The following is an 11697-nucleotide window of genomic DNA, read 5'->3' as shown; positions in this document are numbered from 1 at the left end:
ATATTATATAATATTAAAAACTTAATAATTTTAATAATTATATAAAAGTTATTTATTAAAATAATATATAATAAAAGTAATTTCTTTAAATTATAAAATATTATATTAAAATTAGCTTCCCGCAGCGATCATTTGCCCAGCTTTACTCCTCCATTCCTATTCCCAATCCCATGTGCCACTCATGCAGAATGTTAACCACGTCCACAACAAGGAGTCGCAATCCTTCGGAGCAGCCTCCCGCCAAGAGGCGACAGCGGGCAGCGTATGCGCTCGTCGCTTGGTGAGTTTGCTGATCAGACCTGTTGCTTACTGAATTGAGCAAGTCAGCAGACCAAGAGCAGCTGACTGACTGGCCTACTGTGGCAGCACGGCTTGCAAGGCACGTAAGGTGAAGTGTGAAGGGAGCGTGCCCTGTAGGCGGTGTGAACGCATGTTTTTGGAGTGCAGATACTCCTCGGACCGCGTGAGCGTCTCATCAGCCATTACGTGTGTCTCCTTGGTCGGCGTTCCTCGACATCTGATCGCTGACATGGTGTTCAGATCGGCCGCTGAATCTTCGCTGCTCCGGATCCGCCAGGAATCCAGAGACTCGAGTCGACCTTGGCAAAGATTCAACAGAGCGTCAACTCACTGATAGATCTCACTGCCCACACGACAGCTGAGCAGAACGATAGACAGAGCCAACGACTGCCATGCTCGAAGGATGCACCCTCGGGGTTTGTTTTATCAGAGACTTCAGTCCACCGTCAGAGCCTGTACGCTTGCGAAGCGTCTGACCTCAATAATGGACGAGACCTTCCCATGCATCCAATCAGCTTTGTTCACTCATTCGAAGTCGCCAAGAGCAAACTCCAGACTAAAGGGTATCCTATGTCGATCGGTTCCGATGTATCAAGCATACCGGGCCCATCAACCACTGCTGGGAGCCCCCCGGTGTCTTCCTCCCTTCCACGACACTCTGTGCAGTCCCTAATTGAACTTGGCCACGACGAAACCCTACGACTCTTGTCTTTATTCCAAGATGCGTTGGCTCCATTCTATCCTTGCTTTGACATTGATGCCGCCAAGGAACTGTCAAGAATCATCTTCGACAGATTCAGCCGACCGAGTTCGATCGCGGGGCCGGCTCGGTCAAGTGAGGAATGCCCGCTTCATCCAAAACGAGTCGAAATATTAAAGGGACTCCTTTCTCTGTCTCTATTGTTTGATGCCTGCGATGGCAGTGGAGTCAGCTTTGACATGAACAGGCATGATGTGCCCATAGAGTGGTCCATCGATGCTTGTGCGATTTACGGAACGCCCGAACTTGACGATGTGCTTATGGCAATTCTTCTGGTAAGCGCTCCATCCTGGTTCATCCGGAACGGTATTCTGCTTTCGCTTGCTTCAACTGACGGCCTCTCAAACCACAGCATCGATTTCTTGCATCGAGATGAGCCTCTTAAAGCGAGCAGGGTTCTCAGCTTTGCTTTTCGTGCAGCTCTTGAGCTTGGCATGCATAAGATATCGGGGCCGACCGCGGTGGATCTCAGCTCAGAGGAACTTGAGTCACGCAAGCTCATAGTATGTACTATTTACAGCCTTGACCGTGCTACTGGTCTAGCAACAGGTCTTCCATTCTCGGTCGATGATACTTATGTGGATGAGAATTGCTTCCATTTGGTATGTATCAGTCATGTATTCCTTTTGATGATTTGGTATTATGATGCGACTGCCGGAACTTGCAGAAAGGATGCGCAGCTAATACAAGAGGCCAGCGCGAAACACAAGCATTTTTGCGTTGCTCTATCGCATATGATCGCTTACTGTTGGACATCTACAGCCTTAACAACGAGGGTCCGCTAAGCAAGCAAGTCAACCAGGACAGGATCGATTTACTGGGAATGAAGATCGATCGTATCCTCAACCAAATACCGGAACACTTGCAATACCACCAGCCGCAAAACCTGGGACAAAGCCCCAGAGCCCGCTCTATCGCCAGCCAGCAGGCAGTTCTTCGCATTCGCGGACATCATCTCAAAATCTTGTTGAAAACACGAGATTTATTCCCTATAAAGGGCAGCGCTCAACAGGAAGACTCTGCTCGAGTGCTTCTCGAGTCTGATAGACATCTTGAATGTATGCTCCCAGATCGTTGAGTGTGCGTGCATCGGACCTGGATTACCAGGCCTTTTTGACTACTTCACGATGTCTGCGCTAGCAGCGCTCGTTCTTACAGTATCCCAGAACCCTCCGTGCTTTAGTCAATTTGCAGGTCCAGCTTTCCACAAGGCTATTGCGATCCTCAGGTCTTCGCCTCGTCGTGTCTACAGGCCACAGAGGCTGTGGTGTTCGTTTGACGAACTTGAGAAGATTGCCGCTTCACTAGGGATCCCGCCTTCTGAGGGCGCTCCAATGCCCTTCAACATGCCCACAATCGATACCACAGGGCAGTCACCGTTTACGCAAGGTGGCATACTCCAAATGCCAATAGGTGAGTTCGGTGCTCTCTTCTCTGCTACCGAAAGAAGGCAACACTCCTGTGCTCCAGGGTTAACATTTCAGATGAGTTTTGTTGGGGGAACACGGAACTGCCCGATTGCTTCGATCTGGATAAGCTCTTCCCGAACTCTGATTTGGGACAATCCTTGAACACTTTAGGCCCATATGGATCCAATGGTGGATAAACTGCTCTACTAGAGGCCTAAGGTTTAGGTAGCAGAAGCGACACAGTTGTACGGCTAGCGGGCAACAGAACTAAATGATCTTACACTCTAATCTAATGTATACGATATTGTCCCTTGTTGACTTTATTTACAAGGGAAGCAAGCATGCAAATCATCACAGAGTTTCCTGACTTTGTAGTCGCTCCAAATTACAACTTGCTCTCCTTTCTTTGGGCTCCAGAAGTCATTTGCGCAGCAAACTTCTTGAAGGCCTCTAAGCTTTCAGGATTGGCTAGGCCGGAAGCTGACGTGATCGTCTGCCCAGAGACTATTTGTTTGACGATGACTTCTGCCTTCTTTCCATTTCGAGTTATCTAGATTCCGAATTTGCGTCAGCATATGTCTTCGTGCTTGCTGGATGTCACATGAAGGCTTTCAATCAACTGGAGGTGCTGGATACGGCACTTTCGTGACCTGCCGTTGACTGTGCCTTGAGAAATTACTGAAAGGGGGAGAAACTTACCGGGATCTCAGGAACTTCTACTATCGTTCCAGGCACATGCCTTTTGCTGTAGGCTTTGAGAATTTCTTTTCTCAGTTGTGCATCTAAATAATGCGTGAGCTTGTGGCCAGGTTTCGTCACCACAAACAAGATGACTATTTCCGATTGCGACTCTCGTGAAAGACGAGCACCGACACACACGGAGTCCTGAATTTGCGAAGTGAATTTTGACTCGACCACAGAGTATATGTCGGATGGACCAAAACGGATACCGTCGGGGTTCAAAATGCCATCTGACCGGCTCAGGATGAAAACACGCCCAGTGGCTTTGTTGATCTTGATGACATCGCCATGGCGCCAGACACTGTCAAAGACGTTGAAGTATGCCCTAAAATACTCTCGTCCATCAGCATCACCCCAGAAGAAAGGGGGCATGTTCGGAAACGGCTTCGTTACTACAAGCTCCCCCGGCTCGCCTTCTACGATTGGAACTCGTTTCTCGGGAGCTTCCAAGTCTTCGCTGTTGCTGCCCTGCGAGAGCTCATATGCATTTACTGCCATCCCGAGCGGGCGGCACTGAAATCCTCCCAAGAACACTGGAGTTAAAGGGTTGTTCATGGCTAGTGCTCCGGCCATGTCTGTTCCTCCACTAACGTTGCAGAGCTGAACATGGGGGGGAACGCTAACGTTGCAGAGCTGAACATGGGGGGGGAACGCGTCGTTGTAAAACCACTTGAACTGATCGTCTGTGAGCACCATGCCAGTTGAGGTTACCGTCCTGAGTGATGACAAGTCTGCAATAGCTCGTGGAGAAACGTTCTGCTTCTGGCAGCTAGCTAGCCAGCGAGGGGACGTTCCAAAGTCGGTAACCCTGCGTTGCAAATGGTTAGCACAAAGTGTCATCCTCTGAACTTGGCTCGTCCAGAAATGCCTCGAATATATAGTCGAGAAGCAGAGGCTTCACCTTTGCCTTTCCAGAAGACGAATGAATGATTGGCAATCGGGGAAAAGCGGTGATCCATCGTAGAGCACAATTCGCGACCCATGCAGCAGGACGACAACTGTGAGAATATAGACAATCCAGCTGGTCTTGGGGACACCGTTAGTGACCTGAATCTTGATTCTCGAAGAAAGGGTTTTTTTTTTTAGCCCTACCGAAGAGAAGTTCAAGCAGATCGTATCTGGCCCATAATTCTGATGCAGATGGCCTTCCTTTATCGCATTAAGGAGAACACCACCGGTTGAGTGGGTGATGCACTTGGGTTTTCCTGTCGTTCCACTGCTGTACACAATCAAGAAGGGTTCACAGAAGTCCAACCTCTCAAATGGAGCGGAATTGGTTTCTGAATTGCTGCCTCGGGATAGGAAGTCTCGAAGCACCTCAAATGGTGACCATTTTGCCGTGCTGCGTTGGTTCATCGCTTGCATCTCTTGGCTGAGAGGTGATGTATCGCCGCTTACAGACTGAATAATAACGCCCTCGAATTCTGTCTGGGCTGTAAGCCCGTCAAGTAATTGAATCGACAACTGGGATAGATCCATTGTCTTTCCATTATATATCGCTATGTCATCGACAAAGATGAGGCGTGGTTGTATCTGTCCAAGTCGATCAAGAATCGCTGGCGCTCCGAGATCAGTGCTCATACTGCTGAATATAGAGCCAATAGCTGTCGTAGCCAATAACAAGACCAGTGTATCGATTGAATTGCTGGCGACAGCAGCAACTCGGTCTCCGCGACGACAGCCTCGAGCACGTAATGCACCAGCAGTTAGAGCAACACGCCGACGCAAATGACCCCAAGTGACTTCGATACTGCCAGAAATGATTGGTTGCGATGTCTTCTCAGATACTGTCGGCTCCCTGGCAGCAATCAAGGCGATTTTGTCATCTTCCTTGCCCAAAGTGATTGAGCGAGAGGCATCTTTGGGGTCTGCGCTATAAAGGATGTTCTCGGCAAAGTTCAGCTTGATACCTTGGAACCATCGAGGGATCTTGTCCATTCTCTCAGTCTCATCCACTACCTGGGTATATGTTCCTTCGTGGATGAGACGGGCCTCATCCCAGAGGTCTGCCCAGAATTGGGTGCTGTCGGGACCAACGGACCAGTTGTACAAGTCCTGGTAGGTCTAAGGGAGTGACCGAGTTAGCCGGAACCACAGGCTTTCTCCCCTTTGACGCCGTCGATTGCTCTCTCACCTTCATAGCTTTGTGCCGCTTCTGATTGACATTTTGCATGAACCGCCACATACTGGTGGCTTCCATTGAGGATGGTCGCCATAGCTCTTCGGAGCTTGAGAAGTCAGTCTCTATGACTAGCTGAGGAGACATAATGCGAATGGATGCACGGTTGAGTGTTTTCGTTGAAATAAGATTCGATGGCTGTGGTGGCTATAGTAGTGACCTCAATCTACCGAGGCGCCGTAACCTGCCAAGTTATAGTATAGCCCATTGTGCTCAAGGGGCGGGGACGTCATGTCAAGACAGCCATTTCATATGACTAAACATGCATAATTTTGGGTACGGAACGCTCCCTCCAAAAGTCCCGCACCTCCGTGCGGGACAGTGTGCGGAACTACCGCACTGCAATTTTCACGTCTACACTTACGCGTTTGATGGACAAAACGGTACTACGGCAGAAGCTTAGGGTTAGGCCAGCGCGAGCGCGAAAGTAAGCAATCACCGAAAGGATCCGTAATTCCATCCATGTATCGACCGTGGGCGAGGTCTGGCAATTACGACACTGGTTCTACCAACGCGCTTTATGTAATTAGAGATTCTAGCAATGTCGCTTGTATTGACGATACTCTATAGATTCTTCATGGTACTTCGTCGTCAAAAGCATGAACAAATTCTTCAATTATTTCAGCATGTCGCCCTGCCGAGTTTGCTAGATATACAGATTGACAAATTGTACATCCGTTTCCTTCTCCAAACTTTGAATTCCGGCAATATCTTGAGTCCATTTCTTCACCTGATCCAACTGCGGCACCAGAATATCATCATAAAGGGTTCCCAGGCTCGTCAAGACTTGACCATATCCACCGCCATTGGCGAAGACATAGGCACGGGCATACGCTGCGGACGGCTCGAGCCGGAAAGCACAGCCTGCAGGTACGAAACCTGTTTCCCCAGCTGCCAATTCAGACGTTTTATTGCCAACAATCAGGGCCCATTTACCCATGAGAGCATAGACCGCATGGTGTGTGTCTTTGAACTGGACGGCCCACTTGAAGCTCGTCTTGTTGAAGTGGATGCTGGAGGAGATATCATAGACAGTAAACTTGTCGCCTGTTTCCTTCAAAGTTGCCATCGGTCTTACCACCGTGCCGCAGAGTTCCCAGCGATCGCCCTCGCCGTCGCGGAGGAAGTATCCGCCTTTCGCCATAGCTCCAGGCAGCTTGTTCTCACTGCCGTCCCACGGCTGTGGTTCGAACGCCTGCTTTTCTGGGACAATAGTCATGTCAAACTGGTCCGAAGCTGCCATCAGCTTCGGGAACAGTATCTTTGCTCGATCTCGTCGGTCGTTCGTAGGAAACAAGGAGCCTGCGTATCGCTCAGAGATGAAGCGAAAGTACTCCTCCCAGTCTCCAGGTATAATCAATCCAACGACCTCCGTGTGATATCGGTACGGCATATGATAACGATGGACGGTTCCCTATCAGCATGGATAAATTAGTCTTTGGCCCATTCCGCAGCATGGTTCTGGCATAATTCGTACCGGCGGAACACTGGCAAAGTCGCCAGGTCCAAGCTCTCGAGCTTGGTCTTCAGCCCACACCCGAACTCGGCCTTTGAGGCAGAGGAAAATGTCATGCGCGACATCGTGATAGTGGAAAGGAACTGGCTCGTCTTCAAGGCCTCCAGTTCCTACAACAGCGAATGTCTTGTTTGTCTCGTGGCCTGTCACCAGCATTCGCATGACCGAGTTGCTTGCTGGGATAGTCCATAACTCGCCCTCAAAACAAGGAACCACATATGGCTCATTAGGATTGCCTGGAGGGGCAGAAAGGCGTTGAATGGTAGGCTCTGATTCGGTCGTCATCGTATGAGCGAAGGAATAATGAAAGCGTGGCAACGGCTGGTAGAAAATTGCTTCGCAGCAGTCGTTTTCTGTCAAGCATAAGCAGCAACTTCTCTGATCTCTTTATTACGGGCGTCGAGTTGATATACTTTAAACGTTATAAGATCGCATGAGAGAGTGTACTTAAATTCATTGAACGAGAACCCAACAAGACCGCTACATAAAAAGCCCGGAACTTCCGCCCCCGACGCGTTCGAGTTGACGATGCCATCAAGGGCGAGATCTCCGCACGTGCACTCCAAGTAACTCCACAGTCTAGACCAACTCACCTTCGGCCATTCCGACCTCAATTTAGACCATGTTGGTCCATGAAACTTTCACACTGGCAACGTAGAGGAGCATGTTGGGAACTCTGTACCGTATTATTTCACCAACTTCAAGCAGACTTGCGGAAGTTCCGATAAGTGTGACCATTGAGGTGGGAAATAGCTCATAACAGACATACATCTCGCTGTCGAGAGTCTTTAGAGGCATCGTGAGCCTTTATTTAACCAGCGGTTTTGGATTAACCCTTCAAGACCAAAAACAGAAAATCAAAAGCACTTCAGTCTATTCCAAATTTCGCACAATGACATCCGACGCTTCACCCGTGATCTCTCTACTTCAAAGCCTTCACAAGGAGCATGGGCCAGAGATCCCCCAGATTTTGCCTGCGGCCTCCAAGGCCTTGACTCCTTTTCTACAAGCACATGCGCAAGACATCAAATCAGTCAGGGTCGCCACGCACCAGTACGGAGCACATGCTCGACAAGAAGTCGACTGGTATACTTGCGAGACTGCTCGACACGATGCTCCAATCCCTCTTCTCGTCTTCCTCCATGGCGGAGGCTTGACTCGTGGTGACAAGAACGAGCCCATGCCTCCAGGTGGCCTCGTGTACGCGAACTTGGGCCGTTTCTTCACCTCAAAGGGGTTTCACGTTCTCATTCCAAACTATCGCCGCGTCAACTCAATCGACCCCAAGACTGGCGCCGCGATTGCAGAAAACGAGAATGCTACATTCCCCACGGGCGGAAAGGATTTGGCCCAACTTCTTAAGTTTGTCGATACGCATCTCCCGTTCGCTGCGCCTGGGCAAAAGGTGAAAGTGCATATCATAGGATGCTCTGCCGGTGGAGTCCATCTCGGGACTTATCTATTCCATCCTCCACTGTTCCCTGACACAATTCATGCTGGAGGTTACGAGAATCTTGACATATCGACCGGCATCTTTCTGAACACGCCTTTTCATTTCAACGGTGCCGCTCCTTCGCGAAAGCCTGTCTTGGACGCATATCACCCTCCCAAGACTTACCCGGCGGACAAGTTCTCTCCGTATGGCCTTCTCGCACGATTTGACATACCGGATCCAGAGAATGCGCACAAAGGTCCACAGATAATTATCATCACTGCTGAATACGATCCTCAAGAGATACTGAAGCCGGCTGAGGATTTCATCAAGCTCGTACAAGGGAAGGCAGGTTTCGTGAGTGAGGTTATCAGACTTCCCTCACATAACCACATCAGCCCTCCCATGACTCTAGCGGTGGGGGACAGCGAGGGGGAGAAATGGGGTAGTGAATTGGCACAGAAGCTGAAAGCTAGACTGTAGGTGGATAGTAGACTTGGCTGCTGTCGGCTCTGTTATCTAGACTTTTTAGTTAGAATAAAATATCTGCTACTTCTAGAAGTATGATTGGATTTATTAAGAAAGTGGCACATGTCTGGCCCAAGCAACACCTTCTCTATTCCGTAGGCTTCCCCTGATGTACGAGTCTCTCCTGAGATGACTCTGTTTCCAAACAGAAGTAGTTAGGGCGTCTAGTTCTGACGTTGAACGCGGGCATTAGAAAGCTTCCATGCCATTAACCTCAGATTTGCCATTTGTCTCAGAAATCCCCAGATAGTGTTGACGCCGAGAGAACTCGCCAAACCCAATTCGGCCCAAAGTACCTAAGCGCCGCGGAATTTCCGCGATCTGGCTGCTGTCCTGGCAAAGGATGCAGGTATTCCGTCATTGTCGCATGGGGGATCCTGGGGGTATCTGTTAATAGGAAGCGGACATGGCGGAACAAAGGTAAATTTGCAAGCCAAGTGGGGGAAGCAAATTTTCGTCTAATGTTAAGATTTCTTCTTTTAATGTCGAGGGCAGAATCGTAGGGTCACAAATTTCCCCAACCTAACCCAGCAACCTCAGCCAAAGTGCACCACTCACGCTTCTCGAAAATGGCCTCTTTCAATGTTATTATCATAGGCGCAGGATTGTCCGGAGCTTTGCTTGCCAATGGACTTTTTAACAATGGAGTTCAAGTTGCGATCTATGAGAGAGACGACAAGGAGACTAACCGCGAGGGCTACCATATTTACTTGGGGTCACCAGCACTGGCCGGCTTTAAGGCTTGTCTCAACAGTCAACAGCTGGATGCTGTACTTGGGAAACTGGGTCGAAACTCATCCAAGACGATGTTCACAGCACCCACGGTTCATGACGCTCAATTCAGAAAAATAATTGAGCTTGTCAAAGTGCCTTTCTACGCCAAGTCAACCCCCATCAATCGATCGACACTTCGTCGGCTCCTTCATGAACCACTCCAAAAAGCCGGATGCGCGTTTTACGGTCACATCTTCCAGTCTTACGAGCACTTCGTTGATGAATATGGTTGTGACAAGATTCGAGTGCAGTTCACCGATGGCACAACTGCTACTTGTGATGTTCTTATTGGGGCGGATGGGAGCGCTTCCAGGGTTAGAGCACCTTTTTCTACTTGGGGTCGATGTCTCCCTCCATATTTTCTTCTCGATCACTGACACTGAATAGGTAAACTATCAAGTTGGCGCCAGAAACCTGGTACCTCTGCCGACAAAGATCTCGTTCCTTGACAAAGGTCGCCTTCCGTATAGCAAGCTTCGTGAACTTCCAGAGGTACTTCAAAAAGGTCCAGTATTCGCATTCTCAAAAGGCATTGTACTCCTCTTTGCTGGTATGCGCCATTCATCTCGTTGTGTCGCGTGCTCGGACATGAGTCTCACCAAGATTTAATAGTCTATCTGCCCCCGAAATCTACATCCGTCTCGAAGGATGTGATCGACAAAAACCAACCTGTCTACGAAGAAGAAGAAGCATCATGGTACTGGAGCCTCACGGTCGACAGAGATATGATCCCGTTCATTCAACTCTCTGACATTCCTCAACGCCGAATCTTTTGTCAAAGTCTAGTCAAGACTTGGTCTCCTGAGTAGTAGTGAGTCAAAATTAAACACTTTGTCAGATGAGGTTAAGAAATGGCCATTCTGATGCCACATCTAGCGACCAACTTCTCTCCCTCGGCAACGACAGACCAGATGACATATATGTAACTGAATGGAGAGCCAGCCGGCCCCTGGAGCCTGAGTGGAGGAATCACGACGCTAAAGCGGGCATGGTCTCAAAGGAAGATTCCTACAGAATTTGGTTGCTTGGGGATGCTGTACATGCTATGCAGCCAACTCGTTACGTGCAGCTCTTTTCCCGTTGGCGCAATATTGTTAGCAATGCAAGCACACAAGGCTAATGGATGCATTCGTTTTCGCAACAGGGGCCAAGGTGGAAACCAGGCGATCAATGATTGTGCAGATATCTTGCCATCGCTAATTAATCTGCACAAAATTACTCTGAATGGTAAGGCACCATCAACACTGCAAGTTAAAACCGAGTGTCAGGAATATGAAAGGAAGATGTTCGCTCGTGCCTTTACATGGGTAGCGAGGAGCGGCGGAATAAAGCCCCATGTGAGTCTTGCCTGCTACGCCTGCATTCCATCAACATGACAAAATGAGGGTCAACATGAATTACTTCGTATTCTGACACTCCCAGGGCCTTGATTTGGATGGATGGAAGGGCATGATGGTATACATCCTGGCCAGGACGGTGGTTCCAGTCATCAATTTGGTCTACAAGGTTTTTAATGTTGAACACGAGACTTGAGACAGTCCTTCTGTCAAATCTGGGTCCTGAGATAGAAAATCAATTGAACAATCCATGAAATTAGTCTGACTCGTATAACGCGAATCTGCCTATGCAGAACTGTGAATGAGGTTATAGCAAGTAAAGAAGCACCCCGGTGATCCAATTGAACGGAGCAGAAGCGTAGAGTTGCTCTGAGTAGCTACGACTGCTGGGAGGTATGAATCGCGACATTGAAACAGCGAGAGCGTCGGAGCTGTCAAGGCAGGTCTCGGGATAAGAGCAAAGGGATTTCAGGAAGCAGTTAGGGAGGGTGGTGGGGCGGAAAGGGATAAGGAAGCATAGTACGGATGTCTTTATTAACTACTTATCTTAAAATAACTTATTTTCTTTAAGATTCTATACTTAAAAGGTAACTGAAATTTAATTATATATATATAATATCTTATTAAGCTTAAAATATTTTTAATATAAAATTTATTTAATTAAGTAAACTTAAATAATATTTCTAATTATAAAATATTATTATCTTATGCTATATTAAGT

General features: G+C 48.5%; 4 protein-coding genes across 4 annotated transcripts; 3 read left to right on the top strand and 1 right to left on the bottom strand.

Moving 5' to 3' along the window:
• Window positions 1–188: 188 nt before the first annotated feature.
• FTJAE_13883 (C6 transcription factor) lies at window positions 189–2666 on the top strand (the record flags this gene model as incomplete). Its single annotated transcript, XM_037347067.1, has 6 exons — window positions 189–280; window positions 367–383; window positions 578–1662; window positions 1728–2118; window positions 2168–2473; window positions 2641–2666. 6 exons carry the CDS (start codon window positions 189–191, stop codon window positions 2664–2666), a joined length of 1917 nt encoding a protein of 638 aa, XP_037199101.1.
• A 188-nt stretch (window positions 2667–2854) lies between these two features.
• FTJAE_13882 (acetoacetate ligase) lies at window positions 2855–7190 on the bottom strand (the record flags this gene model as incomplete). The annotated part of the gene is made up of 6 exons (XM_037347066.1): window positions 2855–3019; window positions 3169–4018; window positions 4112–5274; window positions 5345–5527; window positions 6063–6803; window positions 6867–7190. The coding sequence occupies 6 exons, from the start codon at window positions 7188–7190 to the stop codon at window positions 2855–2857; spliced, it is 3426 nt and encodes a 1141-aa protein (XP_037199100.1).
• A 607-nt stretch (window positions 7191–7797) lies between these two features.
• Window positions 7798–8820, top strand: FTJAE_13881 (alpha beta-hydrolase; the record flags this gene model as incomplete). Its single annotated transcript, XM_037347065.1, has 1 exon — window positions 7798–8820. One exon carries the CDS (start codon window positions 7798–7800, stop codon window positions 8818–8820), a length of 1023 nt encoding a protein of 340 aa, XP_037199099.1.
• Window positions 8821–9434: 614 nt separating this feature from the next.
• FTJAE_13880 (FAD dependent oxidoreductase monooxygenase) lies at window positions 9435–10448 on the top strand (the record flags this gene model as incomplete). The annotated part of the gene is made up of 3 exons (XM_037347064.1): window positions 9435–9953; window positions 10027–10189; window positions 10252–10448. 3 exons carry the CDS (start codon window positions 9435–9437, stop codon window positions 10446–10448), a joined length of 879 nt encoding a protein of 292 aa, XP_037199098.1.
• Window positions 10449–11697: the final 1249 nt, after the last annotated feature.

Source organism: Fusarium tjaetaba (genome assembly GCF_013396195.1).
Source record: "Fusarium tjaetaba strain NRRL 66243 chromosome Unknown NRRL66243_c0000490, whole genome shotgun sequence".
Taxonomy (NCBI): domain Eukaryota; kingdom Fungi; phylum Ascomycota; class Sordariomycetes; order Hypocreales; family Nectriaceae; genus Fusarium; species Fusarium tjaetaba.
Note: the sequence above shows the minus strand (reverse complement) of the source record. Positions and strands in the feature narration are given on the sequence as shown.